We start from the raw sequence: 22,251 nt of genomic DNA, 5'->3' as shown, positions 1-22,251 counted from the left end.
AGAGGGTCGTTGGGAAGGAGGAGAGGGAGGGAGGTCCGGGTGGTGGGTCGCTGGGCGGAGGCACTGGAGGGAGAACTTTATTCGAGGGGGGCGGGATGGAGTGAGGAGGAGCCGGGGCTGGCTGGCCGAGGGCCCACCGCGGCCCCCGGGCACCACGACCGCCCGCGAAGGTAGAAGGCGTCGGGGGTGCAGAGGTTGCAGGAGTCGGGCGGAGACCGGGAATGGGCAGGCGGCGCCAGGGCGGACGCCGGGGCGGTGGGCAGGTGGCCGGGCCTGAGCGGGCTTCTGCTCTGCCCCGCTCCTCGGTGGAGCGCAGACAGCGGGCGGCTCCCTGAGCCCGGCCCTCCGCCGCCAGTGCCCCGAGGGCGGGGAGAAAGGACTCCCAGGGCGGCCGGCGACGTTCGAGCTGCGCGTACGCACAATCAGCCCCCGTTCCATTCAGTTGTTCAGCTCGAACCTGCACGTGCTTCTCCCGACGCCGCAGCCCCCGCGGTCGCGGCCACCGGTCGCGGCGTGCGCACCTGGGGGGCGTGGCGCTGCCCCGAGGCCCGGCTCGAAGGAGTTAAGCGGAGGCCCGGCCCCGCCCCGCCCCCAGCAGGCCGCGGAGCCTGAGCCCCAGCGGCGAAGCGGAGAGCCGCCGCCCGCCTCCGCCTGCGGGAGCCAGCGCCTGCCCGCCGGCGCCCGGGAGCGTCCCCGGCCCGCCGGCCAGGCCAGCCCAGGCCGTGCGCAGCGCGGCGCGGCGTCCGCCCGGGCCCAGCGAGCCGGCGCGGCGGGGGCGGGCCCAGGATCTCCGGCGGGCCTTCCATTCCCCCGGGCGGGAGCGGAGCCCCGGCGCCCATGGCGAGCGCGGCCTGCCCGGGACCCGGGAACCCTGCCATGTGAGGCAGGCCCGGGCTGGGGCCCGGCCATGGCCGGGGAACGGCCCCCACTGCGGGGCCCTGGGCCCGGGCCGGGAGAGGCGCCTGGGGATGGGCCCCCTGGGCCGGGGGGCGCGGGCGGAGGCCCGGGCCGGGGCCGCCCCTCCTCCTACCGGGCCCTCCGCAGCGCCGTGTCCAGCCTAGCGCGCGTGGACGATTTCCACTGCGCCGAGAAGATCGGGGCCGGCTTCTTCTCTGAGGTCTACAAGGTAGGACGAGCAGAGAGGACAGAGGGGCGGGACCGAGCCTTAGACGGGAGGCTGGGTCTGGGGCCCGCACTGGGGTGATCCGCCCGACCTGCCCAGGACTTGCCGGCCCCTGCCGCCCCCAGGTTCGGCACCGACAGTCCGGGCAAGTCATGGTGCTGAAAATGAACAGGCTCCCCAGTAATCGGGGAAATACGCTACGGGAGGTGCAGCTGATGAATCGGCTCCGGCACCCCAACATCCTAAGGTGAGCGGGCCCCAGCCGCTTGCTGGGACGCTTGCTGGGGGAAGGGGAAAGATCCCGCGGGAAAAGTGGGAACTATGGAGGGGCGGGGGCTCTTACAGCCTGCCCTCCTTTCTTCCTCATCCTCTTCCAGGTTCATGGGGGTCTGTGTGCACCAGGGGCAGCTGCACGCTCTTACAGAGGTGAGGATGAGCCAGGAAGTGGGGTACCCACCACCAGCACCAAGGGGAGAGAGAGTCAGCAGCCCCGTGCATCTGCAGAGGAATAATGAGAGGCAGCAGGACCTCCTCCCAGGAGGTCTCCCTGAACTTCCCTTTGGGCAAACCACAAATAAAGGGCCTCATCCTCTGTATCCTCTAGAACAGTGCTGTTCAATAGAACTTTTTGCAGTGATGGAAATGTTCTGTATCTGTGCTGTCCAGAACCACAGCCACTAGCCACATGTGGCCAGGGAGTACAGAAATGCGGCTAGGGTGACTGAGGAACTGAATGCTTAATTTTATTTAAACTTAATAATTTAAATATTTGCACATGTATTGGACAGGACAGCCCTAGAATATGAATGGGGGACCCTAGAGCATGGACTCACCCTTCTGACCTTTGTGATCCTCCTGATTGTCCTCTGGCTTATAAGTGGGAGACCTGAACGACAGACTGAAACCTTGACATTCATTCCCCTTCTCCTCCCTCTGTGCCCTAGTACATGAATGGGGGGACCCTGGAACAGCTGCTCAGCTCCCCCGAACCCCTATCCTGGCCTGTCAGGCTCCGCCTGGCTCTGGACATCGCCCGTGGCCTGCGGTATCTGCATGCCAAAGGGGTATTCCACCGAGACCTCACATCCAAGGTAGGTTGGCCAGGTGGGTGGAGGCATGAAAGGGGACTTGAGACTATTAGATTGTAACTGGCCCATGGATATTGGAATGTGAGAAATAGGTATGTTAGGAGGTTGGAATAGCAAGGCATTGGAGAGTGGGGGTCTGGCATGAGGAGGAGTGCTCTGAGGGACTGAGTACCACGCTGTGTTTGGAGTGATGGATGATATTGCAAATTGGGGTACATGGGAGAACCGGGAGATCGGAGAGGGTTGGGGTTACTCTGGAGTGACAGGGCTTTGGGGTGTATATTGGGAGATCAGGGAGCAGAAGGTGATGGGTGTGGGGATGCTATATGTGTGTGTCAGAACTGTCTGATCCGACGGGAAGACCGAGGCTTCACAGCTGTTGTGGGTGACTTCGGGCTGGCTGAAAAGATTCCTGTGTATAGGTGAGGTGAACGCCCCTGTCCCCCCAAACCTCCCAGAAGGCCCCAGGGACGTTTCCCTTGGAGTGTGGGGGCTGGCCGCATCCCCTTTGGTTTGGGAGGGCGTCTGAGTGGGATGTCTCTGACCGCTCTGCCCCTGCGCCTACAGGGAAGGGGCGAGGAAGGAGCCGCTGGCTGTGGTGGGTTCTCCATACTGGATGGCGCCAGAGGTGTTGCGGGGTGAGCTATATGATGAGAAGGTAAGACATGGACCCTTTAGATCCCCAAGGCCTTCCAGAGACCCTTGAAATACTCTTGGAAGGTGCCACCCCAAGTTCCTCAACAACCCTACCAGATATTCGAGAGATCCCCAGGGTCCCCCTTGCCCCTCACAGGCACCCTCCAACACATGAAAACTGTCAGGACTCCCCTCCTGTTTCTGACATATTCTTGCAGAATTCTGACATGAAAACCGTCAGTTCCTCCCCCTGACATTTACTCTTACCCCCAGGCTGATGTCTTCGCTTTTGGGATTGTTCTCTGTGAGCTCATCGCTCGAGTACCTGCGGACCCTGATTACCTACCCCGTACTGAGGTGAATGATGTCTCAGGTTTGAAAGGAGGAACTCCAGACTGGGCAGCTCATAACCAGGGAAGGCTCCCTGGAGGTTGAGGTCCCGATTAGGGGGCAGAAAGAGAACCTAAGGAAGACTGACTTGGAGGCCGCTCCTCTCTGTCCCCACAGGACTTTGGCCTGGATGTGCCTGCTTTCCGGAGCCTAGTAGGGGATGACTGCCCACTGCCTTTCCTGCTCCTGGCCATCCATTGCTGCAGTGTAAGAGCCTCACTCCCTCACTGCCCTTCCCCCCGGCCATCAGCTGACACAGCTGTCCTGTCCCGGGGGATGGGAGGAAAACTCAGGGACCCTCTTTTGGAGCACTGAGTGAAGCTGTCCCTGTCCTTACCCATCAGATGGAACCTAGCACTCGTGCTCCCTTTACTGAAATCACCCAGCACCTGGAATGGATCCTGGAGCAGCTCCCTGAGCCAGCCCCCCTCCCCAGGGCTCCCCTGACACACAAGCAGGGTAAGTGAGCATGATCTGATCTCACTGAAGTCCTTCTGCCTCTCTCCTCCTCAGAACTCAGGGAATTATCTGGGGGAGACTAAGCGTATTTATTAGTTGAGAAGGCTGGGGGCGGGGGTGGGGTGAAAAGACATCTCAAATTCTAATTCTAGAGCCTAAGGGAGGGGAAGAAAGAAGAGAAAAAGGGGCTGGAGGTAACATCTCCCCTTTTCCAAAGCATTCTTTGGGGCTCCCTTTTCTAAGCTCTAGTCCCCCCAGCCTCCTGGCGAATAATGAGGCCCTCAAGGAGCTATGAGAAATGCTGAACACAGCGATCACAAACTTCTCTGTCTACAGGCTCTGTTCCAAGAGGGGGTCCCTCTGCAACGCTTCCCAGGCCAGACCCCCGGCTCTCCCGCAGCCGGTCCGACCTCTTCCTGCCCCCGTCACCAGAATCACCCCCCAACTGGGGGGACAATCTGACTCGAGTCAATCCCTTCTCACTACGGGAAGACCTCAGGGGTGGCAAGATCAAGCTCCTGGACACACCCAGCAAGCCAGTCACACCCCTGCCCCTTGTACCACCATCACCACTGCCCTCTACCCAGCTGCCCTTGGTGACCACTCCAGAGACCCTGGTCCAGCCTGGGACACCTGCCCGCCGCTGCCGCTCACTACCGTCATCCCCTGAGCTCCCCCGACGTATGGAGACAGCACTGCCAGGTCCTGGCCCTCCTGCTGTGGGCCCCTCAGTTGAAGAGAGAATGGAGTGTGAGGGCAGCAGCCCTGAGCCGGAACCCCCAGGACCAGCTCCCCAGCCGCCCCTGGCTACGGCCACAGACAACTTCATCAGCACTTGTTCCTCAGCCTCCCGGCCCTGGTCCTCTAGATCAGGAGCTCCCCTTAACAACAACCCCCCAGCTGTGGTGGTGAACTCCCCACAAGCCTGGGCTGGGGAGTCCTGGAACCGGGCCCAGCATAGCCTGCCCCGGGCGGCAGCCCTGGAGCGGACAGAACCCTCACCGCCCCCTTCAGCTCCCCGGGAATCCGATGAGGGGCTGCCGTGCCCAGGCTGCTGCCTTGGCCCCTTCAGCTTTGGCTTCCTGTCCATGTGCCCCCGCCCCACACCAGCTGTTGCCCGCTACCGCAACCTGAACTGTGAGGCGGGCAGTCTCCTCTGCCACCGAGGGCACCATGCCAAGCCACCCACACCCAGCCTGCAGCTGCCTGGCGCACGCTCTTAGCAGTGGGGCCTCTGGTCTCAGGCCTCCAACTTTGGCGTTCAGGACGCCCTGTGAGAACAGAGTGCAGATGCTGGACAGTGCCAGCCCCAGATGGGCCACCGGCTCTTCTCCCTGTATAGGGGAACTTCAGCATGGACTCGAGAGACAGAACATTTCCTATCCAACCCCTGGGCTTGCTCTCCCGTGGGAATCACTGAACCAGACACAGCATTGCTGACACACGAGACTAACACATGCAAATTATTTAAAAATATTTCAATAAAACTGCCTGGCTGGCTCCGGGCTGCCCCATCCACTCAGCCGGTGCGCCCTCCTCCCCCTCCCCATATTCCACTATGGGAGCTTTTGGGGGAGGGCAAAATCTCTTCTAGAGGCTCCTTCACCCTTTCCCAAGGAACAATTCAGTTTGTGGGACAGGATTTCAAGCAGGCAGCAGGCTGCCTGGAAGTGTTGGGCATGGATCAGCCCCTGGCCGGGCACTGACCAGGAGAATGAGGGAATGCTGGAGGGAAATGATCTCAGGATGTGCAGGCTGTGGGTTAGGATGAGGAGCATGGGCTCTTGTTGGCTTGAGTATCTGGAGAGTAAAGAATCAGTGAGCACAGTTGACTGTCACTAAGAACCCCTATCCAGCTCACCCCAGCTCCCTGGACAGCCACATCACCAGTCTCCCTCCTTGCCCAACCCCCCCTGACAGAAGCAGACCAAGCCTCTGGAGGCTGTGGACATGACCATCACTCCCAGGAGCAAGTTTTCCCCCTGACCTCTGGGCCCCTGCTCCGAGTCCCTCTTTTCCCCAGACTCCCATGACTGTCTCACCCCTCACACTTACCCAGCTCAGTGCAAAGAGTGGTCCCCATCTGGATACCTGAAAGCTTTCATCTCACAGATGCAGGGAAGAGAAGATGAACACTTCTCCGGCTGCAGTTTTGGCCAACTGCTTTGTACCTTGGCACATCTTGGGTTTTCAGGATAATACCTGTTATACTCAAACCTAAAAGAGTGGTGCAGTGGAGCTGGGGTAAGCTCTGGGTCCCTCCCATCCCATCCTTTCTCTCCCCTCGCCCTGCATAGCACCTAACCTAAGTCCTAACTCACCCTGCCTGTCCAAGGCCACGTTTGGGCATGGTTCATGGACAGAAGTTTGGGCCTCAGTCCAGAGAGGCTTTAGGACCAGGGAAGGGAAAAGTCTCCCAAGGTCTTAAAGATGGGAACTCCAGTTAGGGAACATAGGGAACTACCCTGTTCCAGGGTCCCTGGGGTTGATCCTCAAAGGAACTCCTCTGCTCCCTTACTTCCCTGGAGCAGCTCTAGTGCCCCAAGAGGCCCCAACTGAGAAAGGACCACCTCAATTTGGGAGCCTTGTCAAGGGACAGGAAGTTAGAACTCCAGGGTTCTCCATCAGCTGTGAAGCCCGAGCTAAGTCCTCAGCTTCTCTCTCTGAAAGATGACATAGGTACCAACCTAGTAATTTTTTAAAAAAGCATGTGCCAGGGAACGCTAGGTGCTGGGGGTAGAATAGAGAATAAGACTGCCCTAAAGAGGTATTAATCCAATAGAGGACATGGACAAATAGACAATTACAATATCTATTGTGAACGAGTTTTGGGAGCAGGACCTAGAGGGAAATCTGATTACTATGTCTTTATGAAGGGATTATGGGGTTGGAAATCTCCAAAAGGCCTAACAAACTTACCCAAAGACTCTTGTGCCATCAGTCCACTGCCAGTGCTTGTTAAAGCTGAGGCCAATCCAATATGAATCAAGCTGACCAACTTGTACCAACACCTTATTTAATCTGCTGGCATAATTCTGAGGGGAGATTCAGAGAGACCAGAGATGTGCAGAGAGTGATGAGAAATATGGGAGTGGGGGAGGGGATAGTGGGAGGAGGGGACTTGGGCTGATGGAAGAAAATGAACACTCTTGGGAGACCTATGCACTTGGATGAGATTGTGCCTGACTTTGGTGCATGACCTCAGCTCATCGGTGACCTATCTCTGCTTCCTTCAAGCGCCACCCTGCAGATGCAGGCTCACCCTTCAGTTCAGCCCCAGCTGGGTAAGAATTTCTGCCAGCCTTTGAAGGGCAGTCATCCCATGGGCTGTTCTGGTCACAAGGAACCAAGCCCTACAATCTACCCAACTAGGTATGGGACCGCTCTGCCTGAGAGGCCATGAGAGTCAAAGAACCTGGTAAGCAGCCCAGAGAGCCGACCAGAAAGCTGAGATGAGAAACAGCTTAAAGTTCCAACTCTCATGCCAACTCTAATCAACTAGTAGGGGCCGCCTGGAGCACTGTGCTGAGAAGCTGCTTGGAAAAGGAATGCATGCCATGGCATGCGGGCCATGTGTGCACTGCCATTCCTGACTTGATGACATATGTCCCTTTACCTAACAGTACCCACTACAGTCTGTGAATAAGGGAATGCTTACGATATAAAGACGAGATATGTCACTGAATGTGGCCAGGTCAGAGGACAGAGATTTACAATGTTTTTGGCTCTCCTCCCAACTTCTCCGAGTAACTGAGACATAAAAGCAACTCCTTTCGTTCTGTATCCATCCCACGGGACAGCAGGTGTCTAAAAAGCAGGAAGAGTGTGACAGCACAGCCCAGACCCAGGAGGGAGAGCTCAACACCTGGGAGGAAAGTGACTACTCAGCAATCTGATTGTGAACGGTATTGCCCTGGGTCTAATCTCGGCGCCTTCACTGACTTCTTGTCCTCGATCTTGGCAATCTTGCTTTCCTTTGCTTTCCCTGGAAATGCCATACCTGTGTATACTTAGTAAAAACCTTTTACATTCAGCAACTTGACTCCTTAACAATCTGGGAGATTTATTTTAATAGGGCTGGTGGTACTATTCCCCATTTCTGAACGATCGCACTCCACCCCCCTCCATTTTGGCTGTCCTCACACTGGCTCCTCCACAAGTTGGCCTCCCATTCCCCTCATTAGCTCCAGAAGGCGTTCCCCACTGCATATTCAAGACTCTCCACACTCCTCGGGCTGCCACCACCCCTCCCTCTCTGCTCTTCCACAGTGGACAACCTTGGTGCCTGTTTTGCTGAAATTGTCAGACACTTGATGTGAACTTGCTCCGTTTCCCTCCCCTACCTCAGAATTTGTCTCTTCTCTGTTCCTCTTTTCACGACTGTCCATAAGAAATAAACATCCTTCTTTTTTAACATCTCACACCCTAGTCTGCGCTCCTGATCCCACCCTGCCTCTCTCCATTGCTTGGTTCCACCAGTCCTACCTCCGTCACTCAAAAATCCCTCCTCCATGAACTCCCTCTCTTTTGTCTACAGTTTCTCATGTCCCCACCAAGCTACCCCTTGAGTTACTGTCTTATGACAACTTAAAGGAATAAAAAGAAGTCGGTGTGGCCAAATGGAAGAGGGTGAGGGGATAAGTCGTATGCTCAAAGGCAGGCAGGGACCCTGGAAGCCATGTTAAAGATTTTTTATTTTTATATTATGAGCAAAAGAAAGTCAATGTAGGGTTTCACACAGAGGAATTTTGTTCACTGGCCATACCACAAGTGCCTGGGCATAGTGTAGGATATGCAGTATGAATTCCATAGCTTTTGATGTAATGAATTAACTGCTATGACATCATCTTAACTGAGAGGATGTGATCAGATTTTTGTTTTTAAAGGATTATTCTGGCTGCAATATGAAGAGTGGATTTGGTAGGGGGCTGTTTAGGAAAAGCATTCAGCAAGCTGTCCTTGTAAGAGACGGGGCTGGGCAAAAACATAAATGGATATATACGCTTGGTGGTGGAAAACAGAGGGAATTCCTCTGAACAGAGAAGGGCATCTGCTGAAAGTGAGAGGGCAGGCAGTGGGTAAGGAGTTATGATGGAGAGCAAGCCAACCCCTGCAGAGTTGCCAGGCAGTGCCAAGGCCGCAGCTGAGGGTGAGCCTAGAGTTTCAGTGGCCCCAAGCAGAATGACTGCATTTCTCACACTTGGGTGCAGGCATGGGCTAGGTGGTCAGTTGAGTTCACCCAGAGTTGAGACATTACAGTCAGGGGCACCAGAAGGACAATGGAACAAGGAGTGAGTGGCTGAAGTGATGGGCCCCAGAATCCAAGATAGGTAAAGAGAGAAGTGAGGACAGTGATGGACAGCTGATGGAAAGGGAGAAAACAGGAGTGAGCCCATTGGAGACCTCAATGTGGTTGAAGAAGAAGTGTGGGGAAGCCTGGAGGGGTGGGCAGTTGTGGTTAGAGTGGAGATCCGAAACCCACCTTTAGGCAGAAGAGCAGTTTGGGATACTGAGGTCTAGGGTGCAACTGTGGGACAGGTGGCAGCACTGGCATGGAACGGCGGGTCATGGGGAATAGGAAGGTTAAAGAAATGAGGACTGGGGGTGTCTGCACGTGATCTCTCTGTCTTACGCCTGGGGGAGTATCCAGATGGCCCCTAAACTAGTCAGAGCCTAATCTTGACCATAGATAGCCAGTTCATGAACATTCCAGTCCCCTTGGGCCTGGCACCCTGCCTCAAACCTCAGCCTGCTTCGGCACAGCCTCTCCCGCATCCCCTCCCTCATCCCCACATACTAGCCTGACACCCGCTTTCAAAATGGATGAACACTCCACCTCGGTCCACTGCCCTGCGACACCCTCACCCACCTCAGTGTGAGTGCCACCCACACGCAAGAGCCTCAGCCGCCTTGCCCTACCACCAGACTGCATCTTGTCAATCAGTAATTCTTCATCTTTTGGGGAATCTCAGATGTGGTGAGAGTTAACTAAAGCAATAGACCCTCTCTTTAGAAAAATGTGCAAATAACCCATTTCACATCCAAATTCAGGGGGTTCCCAGATCCTTGACATTGATGACAAGCCAGATGAGACCTGAGTTTGCAGCTTTGGACAGTATGATTTTCATTGCTGGCTACTACCCTCCTCTCCCCCACAGTATTTGCCTTAGAGCTGGGTGAGTCCCCCTAAATCCAGCATGCAGCTAGATCCTTCTCCCTGTTGGTCAACACTCATGTCAGCCACCACTCTGGCGGGCTGCCCCATTCCTGAACAACACAGTGGCCCCTGCTAAACAAACAGACTGCTGCCAGGAGTGTCTCCTCACTTCAATCCATCCCGCACGGCAGACCCTCCCACCTCTCCTCTCCCAGAGCAGATACCTGCTGAGGGGCATGTGAAGAAGGGCTTCAGTGTGTCCTGCACGCCGCTCAGCCTCTGCTCCAGGTTCCTCCTCTGCCCCTCCTCCCTTCGCAAGTCCTCTTCTGTCTCCTCCCTGTTGGACTGGCAGGCCTGCAACTGCTCTCTGGTAGCCTGGCAAACCTTCTGTTCCATCTGCAGTGCTTCCTGAGTCTGGGCCAGCTTACTACTGGACCCCTGCAAGTCCACCTCCCTCTGCCCCAGCTGGGTTATCTTTTGGCTGAGCTGCTGCCTCAGGCTGCTGTTAGTGACTTCCAGAACGCTGTTGGTCTGCTGGAGCTGCTGAGACACCTGCAGATCTGTTTGGCCATAAAGAGAGGTTTGGAGTGCATCTTCTTCAGCCGCGCCCTGGCACCCTGAGGCTTCAGTTCTTTTTCTGCTTCTTGCAACTTTTTGCATAACAAGCTGAAATATAAGATCTGACTGCCTACAGCTTAAGGAGGTACTGGACTAGGTAAAGACAATTTAGGAAGAGGGCACTCTAAAACACACCTGGCTGGAAACCAGACCAAAAGCTAAGGATATGGCGGTAGTGGCTCTGGGCCCTGCTGAGGAAGGGCAGCCATCAGGGCAGAGCGGAGGAGAAAGTTGGTTGTGGTAAGTGGGACGGGGCGGGCAGGCATACTCACAGCGCACTCCCAGGCAGATGGAGGCCACCCCCAGCAGCAGGCAGGTGAGGAGCGCGCCAAGCACGAGGTACTGCCTGAAGGCTGCACGGCCTTAGGGAGACAGTGGGATGAGCCGGTGAGCCCCAGGAACGAGTCTATAGACTGAGGGGATGGGGGGGGGAGTCACAGGAGAAAGCATCCCTCGAGGACCTGGTGCAGGCGTGGCGGTTTGTGTCGGGAGTGGGTTTCCGCACTCAGCGGAGGAATGCGTTCCGGAATAAGGGCTGGCGATGGCTACCGGTAAGGATTGAGGGGTACTACCTGGTAGGAGGAGAACTAAGTCTCAGACCGAGGCAGGGGAGGGGGTTTGTGAACGGGGACCATCCTAAGGTGGGGAGGGAGTCTGGGGCGACACGTCGGAAAGATCTATACGGGGCCGAGTGAAGGGGCAGAGGAGGGGTCCGGGTCCGCCCGCGCGGTCCAAAGGGCGGAGCCCCGGCTCACTGCGGCCCAGACCTGGGCCCCGCGGGCCCCGCGCGGGGAAGGCCGGAGGGCGGGCTGGGAGGCCGCGGGCCGCAGGGGATGCGCGTGCGCGGGGCGGGAGCGCGCGGCACTCACCGCGGAGGGGGCGCCCGGCCGCCGGCGGCGTCGCGGAGCTCCGGACGGCGGGCGGCGGCTCCGACTGGACCCCTGCGGACGGGCGACTGCAGCTGGAGAGGGGAGGTCCCCGAAACGCCGCTTCCCCCGCCCCGGCCCCCGGGTCCCCGGTCAGTCCTGCGTGCCTTTTGCGCCGCTCGGGCACCGCCAGCGCCCCCCGGACTCTCCCGTGTCCCTCCCGGTCTCCCTTCTCTGTCCCCGGGGACCCCTCTTCTCCCTCCTGGGTCTCCCTTTATCCTTTCCTCAGGGACCCCCATCTGTCGGCCCCAGACCCCTTCCCCTCCCCTCCCTCCCCTCCCTCCCCTCTCCCTTGACTCCCCATTTCCCGCTGGGACTCCTCTCCCCCAGGGCTGCCCGGATCCTTCCGCGGAGCCCTGATCTTCCCCAGGGAGCTTCATTCTTCCCCTGGCTCCCGTTTATCCAGTGCTCATTCATCTCTTTCCTAAGAACCCCCTCCTTTCCCCGAGGGTCTTGTCCTCCCAAGAGAGCTGTGGACTCCCAGCTCAAGATACAGCTCCCCAACCCCCCACCCCCCGCCAACACTCACCCCCTGGGCTCTCCATACCTGCTTTGTCCCCTAGTCCAGAAGAAGCCGAGCTCGAGCCCCCTGGGACTGGGGGCACCTGTACGTTCTCATAGGTGAGTTCCCCATCCTCGTCAGCCTCTGGGTCTGGAGAGGAGAGAAAAGGGAGCAAGGTGGGGGTCGGAATGGGGTCTGTGGGGTGAGTCATGAAGGAAGATGGGGATGCGGAGTCTGGGAGACGCCTGTGCATCCTTACCCTGTCCTAACCGCCTGGCGATGCCCTTCTTCAGGGGAGCCTTCACAAACCGCAGGTCTGCATAGGTGATGGCCTCAGCCATGGTCCTGAGCTCCTCTGCCCCCACCCGTCTCCCCCCTCTCCCACTGGCCCCAAGCCTCCCTTACCACTCTCCCCTCTGACCCTTCACAGTCGTAAGCTCTGGGTTCACTCTATGACTGCCCAGCTTAGTGCTCTGCCCTGTGACTTCCAGTCACAAAAGAGGAAGATGTGAGCAAGTCTCAGACAGATGGGTTCAGTGAAGCGGACTGCATCCTTGAACCCTGGCCAGAGGGGCAGGGGAGGGGAAACTGAGGTCCAGAGCATCTGGTAGGGCCAGGGATGTCACAGGATCGCTACTCAGGCCTGTCCCTGTGTCCTACCTGTGCTCCCCTTCATGCATCTCAGACCCACTTCGGCAGTGCTGGTTTCACACCCATCCTCCTGCTCATCGACCCTGATTTGCCCAGGCTTCTCTCCTGGCTGCCCTGTCCACAGGCTTATCTATGTGTAGTTGGAGCTCCTTTGTGCTCAGCTGACCCCAGAGGATCTCCTCAATCATCACTCCAGGGTGGTACTCCACCCTCCGCATCAGGTTGGGGGGCTTCTAGCATGGAGCCCTAGCACCTCATCATCCTGGGCTTCCCAGCAGGTATGAGTTCCCATAAAGGGGTCCCTAATTTGGTGAGGCGCATCACCTCCTCAGTTTGGGGGCTTTCAGGGTAGACCCAGCTCCCTTCCTGCTGTAGTCCCACAGAACTGCCCAGGACCCCACGCACAGGGAGGGGCTCCCTCCAAAGGCCTTCCTGGGGAGGAGCCCTTTAGAGGACGTAGAGGTTCTGGGACCAAACTGCTTCTCCTCTGAAAACCCCCCGGACCCCTCTTCACAGCCTTGCCCTGGCCCCCTCCACCCTTGTTGCCCTCTGATCCCACCTGTGGCCAGTCAGCCCCTTCCTCATCCCATCCTGCCCCCTGCCAGATTCAAAGGGTCCCTTGTGTCCCACTGTCTGAGCTGGACCCAGCTAGCTGAGTCCAGGAGGCAGGGGCTCTTGGATGCGCCCGGGCTGCGGGTGAGGGCGAGGGACCCCCTAGCTTGTGCACCTCTGGGAGAGCCTGCAGCACTGATGACTCAGACGCCCTTGTGGGGGCTCAGAGCGCAGGCGAGCAAAGGAGTTGCACAGGGATGACAAAGGGCTGCCACTCCTTCAAGGAGAGCAGAGAGACCAAGCAGCAGGTGCTGGGCGCCCTCTGCACCAGCTGAGGTTTTGATATTTTCTTGGTTTGGTTTTGATTCCTCTCTTACTTTCCTAGTAAAGTTCTTCTTTTAAAAAGTCCCAACATTGTCCCTTTACACCCAGCCCTGAGGAAAAAGGGGCATTTGTAGGGGAAGACTGGGGCTGAGGCGCTCATTGGTGGTGAGGGCCTGGCTCATGGAGGAGAGGGTAACCAGCGGGGAGGAGGGACGGCTGAGGAGCGGTTCGGAGGTGTTCCCTAATGTTCTTTTACCAGTGACCCCGAAAGGGCCTACTTCTAGGGGTGGGAAGAGGCTGGGACAAGAAAAGATATGAAGGTGGGGAAAAAACCCACCCCCAGTGGGTGACATCCGCCCCCTCAGAAACCCCCCTCTGCAGCTGTGGGGAGGGAAAGGAAGGGGAAAGAGGTCCTCACCGCATGCTACCAGCTAACAGCTCGGAGTCTGTGATTGGATCAGTGGTGCATAGGGGAGCACTGTGATGCGCCTGTGGGTCGAGAGCTCTGCCCAACAGCACCCCCCAGCCCACCCCAGAAAAACTGCCCACTGAGGAAGAAGAGCACATTTGTCCCCTGAGGAGGGAGTCTGAGGGAGAGGCAGGTGTGTGCATGTGTGTGAGTGTACACGCATGCACACGCGTCCCTAGGTCCTTGGGGTCTGTTGGCGTGTCTGTGTGAGGTGAGCATCTATGTCAGGGCCTGCCTGGTGGGTTAAGCATGAAGGATTCTGTGGGCTGAAGGATGCCGGTGATAGATGTTATTTCTGTCCATGGCAAGGAATGACGGGCCGTTTTCAGAAAAGTCTTAAAAGATCATGGGGACAGATTCTACAAATATTTCCTTTTGAAGGCTCACTGTTTCCTAAGGTGTCCCTGCAGCTGTTAACCGTCCCTGCCTGGTTAAAGTTTCCAGCACCCGGTCCCCTCCCCCAGATAACAGGCAGTGGTGTGAGTTGGTGACTCCCTGGGGGCCTCAGGGACCGTGAGAGTGAGTGGCAGCATGTAGAGCAGCTGCTGGCAGGGATGGGTGGGGGCAGTCAGGGTACTTGTATTAGTGGTGAACAGGGGCCGGGGGCAGCATGTGTGTAAATCAGTTGCAGGAAACTTGCAGGAATTCTGTAAACTGTAGATAATGTCCCAGTTTTCAGAACTAACACACAAGTGAACATGGCCTGGATGCCGGGTAAAGTGTCAAAACCAAGCTTCCAGTAAGCGCTCAAAAATAGAATCGACGGGCGTGCTGCCTAACTTGACCCTTGGAGAGGCCCCAGCAGGGAGGGACCCAGAGGGAGCTGGGATGAGCTGAGCTGCACAGCCACAGTCCGTGGGCGTCTGAGGCGGCCGGCTGGCTGCTCTCCTAGAGCTCTTTTGGTGGTGGTTACTATCTCCTTATGACATTCTGTATTCTCTTCTGTGGCTTTTCTCGTGACTCTGAGAGCGGGATCCTCCCCCCTCCCCACGTGTGCGTCACACGGGGTCTTTGCGATATGGACGTTCACATTACCTTTCAAAGCGGGCCACCAGAAAGGACACCTGAGCTCTGTGCTGCATCTCACCTGCCCACGTGTCAAGACACCTGGGGATTTTCCAGAGCTGAGGGGCCCATGCTGTACGTTGTGGCTTTTCGAGGCCCATAGCACCGTCTGGGATCCTAGAGGACAAACTCCGGAGCCCATTCTTGTGCCCCCCTGACCTCTCCACTGCATGTGACAGGGAGCGGGCGTTAAGCTGGGGGAGGAGGGAGCCGGCCCTGAAGGCATCGGGGAAGCACTGGCCGTGTGGACAGAGGTTGTCTGTGTGAACCTTAGTGAAGGCCAGCCAGCATCAGGAGGCCGAGGAAGTCTTCTGAGACTCTGCAAGTCGGGCTCTACCTGCAGCAGCTCCGCGACAGGGCGTGGGAGGCAGGACAGAGGTCTCCGCAAATGTTCATGCTCCGATCCCCAGACCCTGGGAATATGTGGCTTTACCTGCCGAGAAATGGAACCGTGATTAAGTTAAGCACCTTTAGATGGGGAAATCATCCCGTTCCTTCCCTGTAGGCCAGTCTGATCACATGAGTCCTTGAAAGGGAGGTGCTTTCAGGCACATGGGAAGAAGGGATTTGACAGTGGAAGAGGGCCAGAGAAGGACCCTACCGGCAGCTGCTAGCTTGGAAGGTGGAGGAAGGAACCATGAGCCAAGGAATGCAGGCAGCCTCTAGAAGTTGGAAAATGCAAAGAAATGGTTTCTCCCCTGGAGCCTCCAGAAAGGAACCAGCCCTGCTGACGTGTTGACTTTAGTCCAGTGAGACCTGTGTCAGACTCTGACCAAGAGAACTGTAAGATAAGAAATTTGTATTTTTTTAAGCCACTAAGTTTGTGGCAATTTGTTACAGCAGCAATAGAAAGGTTTCCTGAACTGTGAAGGAAGCATGATGTAAAGAACATGATAGAGATCAAGAAGCCAGCCTTCGGGGCCAGCCCGGTGGCGCAGTGGTTAAGTTTGCACATTCCACTTCGGCGGCCCGGGGTTCACCGGTTCAGATCCTGGGTGTGGACATGGCACCGCTTGGCAAGCCATGCTGTGGTAGGCGTCCCACATATAAAGTAGAGGAAGATGGGCACGGATGTTAGCTCAGGGCCAGTCTTCCTCAGCAAAAAGAAGAGGATTGGTGGCAGATGTTATCTCAGGGCTAATCTTCCTCAAAAAAAAATAAATAAATAAAAGAAGCCAGCCCTGTGGCAGTGTGTGACTTTGGGCAAGTCACAATTTCCTATCTGTAAAATATGGGATTGTCTAGATGACATGTGACATCAATCAAGGGTGTGATGGCTGGAGATAATAGTAGGTATAGATTGTAGCCAAAGTCTGTTGCAATAACTCCAGAGTGTGGAAGAGAAACAGTGGGCCGCCAATAGCACTATTAAGAGAATTTGTGGCTCTTTGATCACTGAAGCCAAAGAGTGCCAGTGGTGGGCCTCCAGAGACTGCCTCAGGCCTCTCCTTGGTCCTATCTTGAATGGTGACACAGAAAGCACATTGATGTATGCTGATGCACAGAGCTGTGAGAAAAAGCAAATACACCGAAAGGCAGACTCAAGATTCTGACATTGCAGCAGGGCAAAATGACAGCTCCACACCACAGAAAGAAGGTAATAAAGATAAATAATAACAGCTAACATTTATTGCAAAATGAAATTTGGGGTTCAAAAAATAGGAGCCGGCCCGGTGGCGCAGCAGTTAAGTGCACACGTTCCGCTTTGGCAGCCTGGGGTCCACTGGTTTGGATCCCGGGTGCAGACATGGCACGACTTGGCAAGCCATGCTGTGGCAGGCATCCCACAGATAAAGCAAAAGAAGATGGGTACGGATGTTAGCTCGGGGCCAGTCTTCCTCAGCAAAAAGAGGAGGATTGGCAGATGTTAGCTCAGGGCTGAACTTCCTCAAAAATAAAATAAAATAAAATAATAAATTACATAGGCATAGGACCGAGGGAGTCTGGCTTAACCATAGTGGATGTACAGAAGTTTGAGGAGAGAGGCAGTTATCAGGCATTTTGGAGCCTGAAGGGATCTTAGTGAGCCCAACCCACTTATTTTACAGATTAGGAAACTGGGCTCAGTGAGCTGTAAGCTCATTATGAACTAACCCCGTGACTAGGAGGGCTTGTGACAAAAGGCTGCTCCATAGGACTATAGCTTCTTTACCAAATATATCATTGTGCCAGCCACACCCACAGCCACTTTTAATGGGGGCAAAGCCCTGCTGATGAGGCAGCCCTAGACCCCCAAAAGTGTGTTCCGTGACCCCTGGCTCCTCTGGCCTCAGCTGATTGGGATAAACAAGTGGGCAGCTGACTCAAGGCTGGCCGGAGTGGGGCCTGTGGGGAGGCCTGCCCTGGGAACCAGGGATGATGGCGCTTATCAAATTTTCATCCTCAGGAGTTTAGGTGGGAAAATATGGAGATGACTACTCAGTTAGCAGTGAGAGCCGAAGGTGGAAGGATGCACAGGGACAGGCTGTGTCTGTCCACAGGGTAGAGTCCTCCAGATTTAGCAGTTGTCGCTGGCTCCTCCACCCTCACACGCTGAGAGCTTAGAGCGGAGTGATCATCCTGGCAATCGAACCTGATTCTCACGAGGAGATAGGGTTGTTGCTACATGATGGGAGCAGGAGGAACGGATCTGCCTGCCAGGGGACTCACACGTCCCTCCTGGTGCTCTGTGCCCAGTGACACACTGTCCACCAATGGGCCACGGCAGTCACCGTGGCCTGAAAAGGGCTCAGTATTTGGCGCTCAGACTCCTCGGAAATGAAGGTCTGTGTTACCCACCAGGCAGCCCAGCTAGATTAGCACCAAGTGCTGCTTGAGAGTGAGTGGGTCTGGAGGGGATGCTAGAGGAGGGAAGTGAAGGAGCTCGCGTGCGGCCTCAGAAGCAGCCACAGCTGTGCCGATTGGAGCTTGTCCCACTAACCCTGCCGTGCTGTTTCTGTGCTCCTCCTCCTCATCCTTTTTGAAGAGTTGTGCCCTTAAACAAGCAGTGACGGCATGGACTTACTGAGAGGCAGTAGTGAGAGTGGGTCTGAGCGATGCAGGAGCGCTCAGTGCCTCTGCCCCTCAGTGCCTCTGCCCCTCGGTGTCTGCCCCTCAGGCCTTCAGCTTTGCCTGCGCCTCGTCTTCGGCAGGGGCTCTGCCCCAGCACGTGGCAGGCCAGAAGTGCTGGAGAGCCACTGCCTCCGTGAGAGCAGCTCTCGCCACTGACTGCTGGGAACTGGTGTAAACACGCCAGCAGCCTCACCCCGGGGCGGGGGGCTGGCTCTGACGCACACGATCCGCACGGCTCTCAGCGCTCAGCCAAGGGTTTCGAGCCCCACTTTTCCACCGAGAATGTAACGTGGCATTTTGTTATTACTTTGAATTGCATGTCCCTGACTCCTAGTGCATTTGGATGTATTTTCATGTGTGTTAGCCAGTTGGATCTGCTCTTCTATTGGTGTTAGAGCCTCTGTACATATTTTCTTCTCCCTCCAGAACTTTATTTTGAAAGATTTCAAGCTTAAAAGAAATTTGAAAGAATAATACAATGAATACTTGTATGTCCTTCATCTCGTATTCAGTCAAGGCTCAAATTGTTCTCACCACATAAAAGAAGTGACAATTATGTGATGTGATAAAGGTGTTAGCTAACTGTGGTGGGAAGCATATTGCAATATATAAATGTATAAAATCAGCATGTTGTACACCTTAGACTTACACAATGTTATATGTCAATTATATCTCAATTAAAAAAAGGCTCAGAGGAACCTTTATATTAGCTTCTGCATATGCATATACAATACACACATGTGTTTTTTTTTATTTAAGAGATTTGTTACAGAGAATTGCCCTTACACAATTATGCAGTTGTAAGAGCTGGTTGAACAGTCTGCAAAAGGTCATTGTCTTTGCTTCTGATGCTGGAGCTTGGAGTCTGCAGGGCAGGCAGTCAGGAAGGGAAGATAGATGCAAAGTGGGGGAGCAGGGATAAGCCAGAACCCGTGAGGGCAGACTGGAACCCACGTCAGTGTCTCACTGCCTCCTGCTTTGATGACGTGAGCGCCCTGCCAGAGCAGCTGTTTGCAGCCCGCCGCTCCGCTGGAGTGCAGGCCCTGCTAGTGCATAGTCCCAGCACGGACGAGGCGTTCAGTAAGGGTAGCCAGTTGTCCCAAGACCACTTATTATTATGTCATCCTTGTTTTTCCCAATTACTTGGATTACCATGTTCTCGTATATACAAACACCTAGTTCTGGATTCCTGTTTTATTCCACTGATCAAACATTTTTCCCTTAACTATTCACTTGATTAAGGGGCCTTACAGTATGTTCTGATATTTGGTAGGGCAAATTTTTCTATTTCTTTTTAAAAAGATTTTTTTTCCTTGACTATTCTTTGAGAATTGGAATTAACTGTATACTTTAATTTGGGGAGAATTGACATTTTTTATGATATTTTGTTTATTTATTTATTTTTCTTCCCAAAGCCCCTCAGTGCCTGGTTGTAGATCCTCGTTGTAGGTCCTTCTAGTTCTTCTGTGTGGGCCGCCACCTCAGCATGGCAACTGACAGATGGGTGGTGTGGTTCCACAACCAGGAAGCAAACCTGGGCACCAAAGCAGGAGTGCCAAACTTTAACCACCTGGCAATGAGGGCTGGCCCTTTATGATATTTTATCTTCCTATCCAACGAGATGGTTGATTTTCTGTTTGTCCGAGTCTTGCTTTATATCTTTTGATAATACTATATGATTTTCTTCACATGAGCACTATGTATTTCTTGATGAAATTTACACACTATAAAACTTCCAGTTATAATATGATCCAACTATTCCACTGCTGGATATTTATCCAAAGAACATGAAAACAGGAATGCGTAAAGATGTGTGCACGCCTAAGTTCATCACAGCATCATTCACAATAGCCAAGACTTGGAAGCAACCTAGGTGCCCATCAAGGGACAAATGGATAAAGAAGATGTGGTGTATATACACAATGGAATACCACTCAGCCATAAGCAATGATGATATCCGGCCATTTGTGACAACATGGGTGGACTTTGAGGGTATTACGCTAAGTGAAATAAGTTGGAGAAAGTCAAATACCATGTGATCTCACTCATAAGTAGAAGATAAAAACAACAACAAACACACAGAGACAGAGGGGAATGGGGGAGGAAGAAGGGAGAAAGGGGTCACTGGACACATGTGTGGTGATGGATGGTAATTAGTCTTTGGGTGGTGAACATGATGTAATCTACACAGAAACTGAAATATAATCATGTACACCCAAAATGTATATAATGTTATAAACCAATGTTACCACAATTTAAAAAAACCTTCTAGTTATAACTAAGTCAGTCATGGGCATGTAGTGTACATCATGGTGACTATAGTTAATACTATATCATATATTTTTTCTTTAGGAAGTTAGCCCTGAGCTAACTACTGCCAATCCTCCTCTTTTTGCTGAGGAAGACCAGCCCTGAGCTAACATCCGTGCCCATCTTCCTCTACTTTATATGTGGGACGCCTGCCACAACATGGCTTGCCACGCAGTGCCATGTCCGCACCCAGGATCCGAACCGGTGAACCCAGGGCTGCCGACAAGCAGAATGTGCGAACTTAACCGCTGCGCCACTGGGCTGGCCTCTATATTGTATATTTAAAAGTTGCTAAGAGAGTAGATCTTAAAAGTTCTCATCACAAGAAAAAATATTTGTAACTGTGTGCTGGTGGGTCTTAACTAGACTTGTGGCGATCATTTCACAATATATACAAATATTGAATCATTTATGTAGTACACCTGAAACTAATATAGTGTTATATGTCAATTATATCTCGACTTAAAAAAATTTACATGCCATAACACAGTGGTTACGAGGGTAGTCTCAGTCTAAACTGCCAGGATTCACAGCCTGACTGTAACGCGTTACAGCTAGTGATCTGGGGTAAGTCATTATTCTCTCTGCTCTTCAGTGTTCTCTTCTGTAAAATAAGAACAATGATGATCATCTGTCTCAAGAGGGTGTTGTGAGGCCTGATTGAGTTAATAGAAAGTGCTTAGAACAGTGATGGCATTATGGTGGCTATAATTGTTATTATCCTAAGAATTTTATAATTTTGTAGCTGTAAATTGAATATTTTTCCCATTCTCAATTTGAGATGCTTATTAGTAGAGTAGGAAAAAAGCAATTTATTTTCTTTATGTTTAGCTTATATCCAGTCAACTGTCCAAATTGTATTGTGTTTTTACTAGAATTTTTTACCACAGTCTTTTGAATTTTCTGAATAAATCATATCAGAAAAAAAGATAGCTTTGTAATTTTTCAGATGATCGTAATAATTCATTTTCTTGTCTTACTGCATTTGGTAAAACTTCCAAGATATGTTAAATAATAAGGATAATAGCACCTCTGTCTAAAACTTGATTTTTTTTTTTCCTTTTTCTCCCCAAAGCCCCCCGGTACATAGTTGTACATTCTTTGTTGTGACTCCTTCCAGTTGTGGCACGTGGGACACCGCCTCAGCGTGGCTTGATGAGCAGTGCCATGTCTGCACCCAGGATTCAAACCAACGAAACGCTGGGTCGCCTGCAGCAGAGCGCAGGAACTTAACCACTCGGCCACGGGGCCAGCCCCTAAATTTGATTTTAACTGAAGTAGTTTTAGTGCTACACCACTGAGAACAATATTTGCTGTTAGGTTTTAGTAAAAAAGTCTTTGTTATATTTAAGCAGTTTTCCCCTTTTTCTTTTTTACTTACAGTTTTTTCTTTTAGAAAAAGATTGGCACCTGAGCCAACATGGATTACCAATCTTCTTTTCTTTTTCTTCTTCTTCTCCCCAAAACCATGCAGTAGATAGTTGTACATTCTAGTTGTGAGTGCCTCTGGTTGTGGCTTGTGGGACGCCGCCTCAGCGAGGCCTGATGAGTGGTGCCACGTCCGTGCCCAGGATCCGAACCAGCAAAACCCTGGGCCACCGCAGCGGAGCGCGAGAACTTAACCACTCGGCCCGGGGCTGGCCCCTTACTTACAGTTTTGAATAGGAATGGAATTAAGTTATGCTGGCTCTCTATATTGAACACAGGAGCTTTTCTTCTTTTTCTATAGTCTTGACTAGTTTAAACGGCATGGAAATTGTTATTATTTAAGGTTAGATAAAACTCAGCTTTGGTGTTGATCACAGTCTTTTCCAAAACAACATCTCTAATCATCTTTCTATTCTAGTTTTTCTAAGATAAGTTGAGTTATTTAAGCTTTTCTCTTTCTCTTGGGTCAATTTTGGTAATTTATATTTTTCCTGAAATGTAT

General features: G+C 53.6%; 2 protein-coding genes and 1 long non-coding RNA gene across 8 annotated transcripts; 2 read left to right on the top strand and 1 right to left on the bottom strand.

Annotated features, from left to right (window-relative positions):
- The first annotated feature begins 280 nt into the window (after nt 1-280).
- Nucleotides 281-5,218, top strand: TESK1 (testis associated actin remodelling kinase 1). The gene is made up of 10 exons (XM_014866066.3): nt 281-1,126; nt 1,249-1,370; nt 1,501-1,549; nt 2,068-2,214; nt 2,551-2,633; nt 2,779-2,869; nt 3,121-3,204; nt 3,355-3,444; nt 3,582-3,696; nt 4,033-5,218. The coding sequence occupies exons 1-10, from the start codon at nt 908-910 to the stop codon at nt 4,917-4,919; spliced, it is 1,887 nt and encodes a 628-aa protein (XP_014721552.1). The 5' UTR covers nt 281-907; the 3' UTR covers nt 4,920-5,218.
- Nucleotides 5,219-5,358: 140 nt separating this feature from the next.
- CD72 (CD72 molecule) lies at nt 5,359-12,385 on the bottom strand. 6 transcript variants are annotated; one of them, XM_044779259.2, is made up of 10 exons: nt 12,159-12,373; nt 11,945-12,049; nt 11,341-11,412; nt 10,933-11,043; nt 10,744-10,833; nt 10,078-10,413; nt 7,355-7,503; nt 6,616-6,731; nt 5,752-5,913; nt 5,359-5,496 (listed from the first exon to the last, which is right to left on the bottom strand). In XM_044779259.2, the coding sequence occupies exons 1-9, from the start codon at nt 12,238-12,240 to the stop codon at nt 5,757-5,759; spliced, it is 1,218 nt and encodes a 405-aa protein (XP_044635194.1). In that variant the 5' UTR covers nt 12,241-12,373; the 3' UTR covers nt 5,359-5,496; nt 5,752-5,756. The 6 variants fall into 6 exon arrangements, with proteins under 6 accessions (XP_044635194.1, XP_070375324.1, XP_044635193.1 ...); XM_070519223.1 differs by lacking the exon at nt 10,933-11,043 and having other exon boundaries at nt 12,159-12,385; XM_044779258.2 differs by having other exon boundaries at nt 11,945-12,289.
- LOC139046380 (uncharacterized) lies at nt 11,317-21,242 on the top strand. Its single transcript, XR_011506363.1, has 3 exons — nt 11,317-11,489; nt 11,961-12,018; nt 20,364-21,242. It is a non-coding gene; the product is annotated as an uncharacterized lncRNA (long non-coding RNA).
- The last annotated feature ends 1,009 nt before the right edge of the window (nt 21,243-22,251 follow it).

Source organism: Equus asinus, chromosome 10 (genome assembly GCF_041296235.1).
Source record: "Equus asinus isolate D_3611 breed Donkey chromosome 10, EquAss-T2T_v2, whole genome shotgun sequence".
NCBI lineage: Eukaryota > Metazoa > Chordata > Mammalia > Perissodactyla > Equidae > Equus > Equus asinus.
Note: the sequence above shows the minus strand (reverse complement) of the source record. Positions and strands in the feature narration are given on the sequence as shown.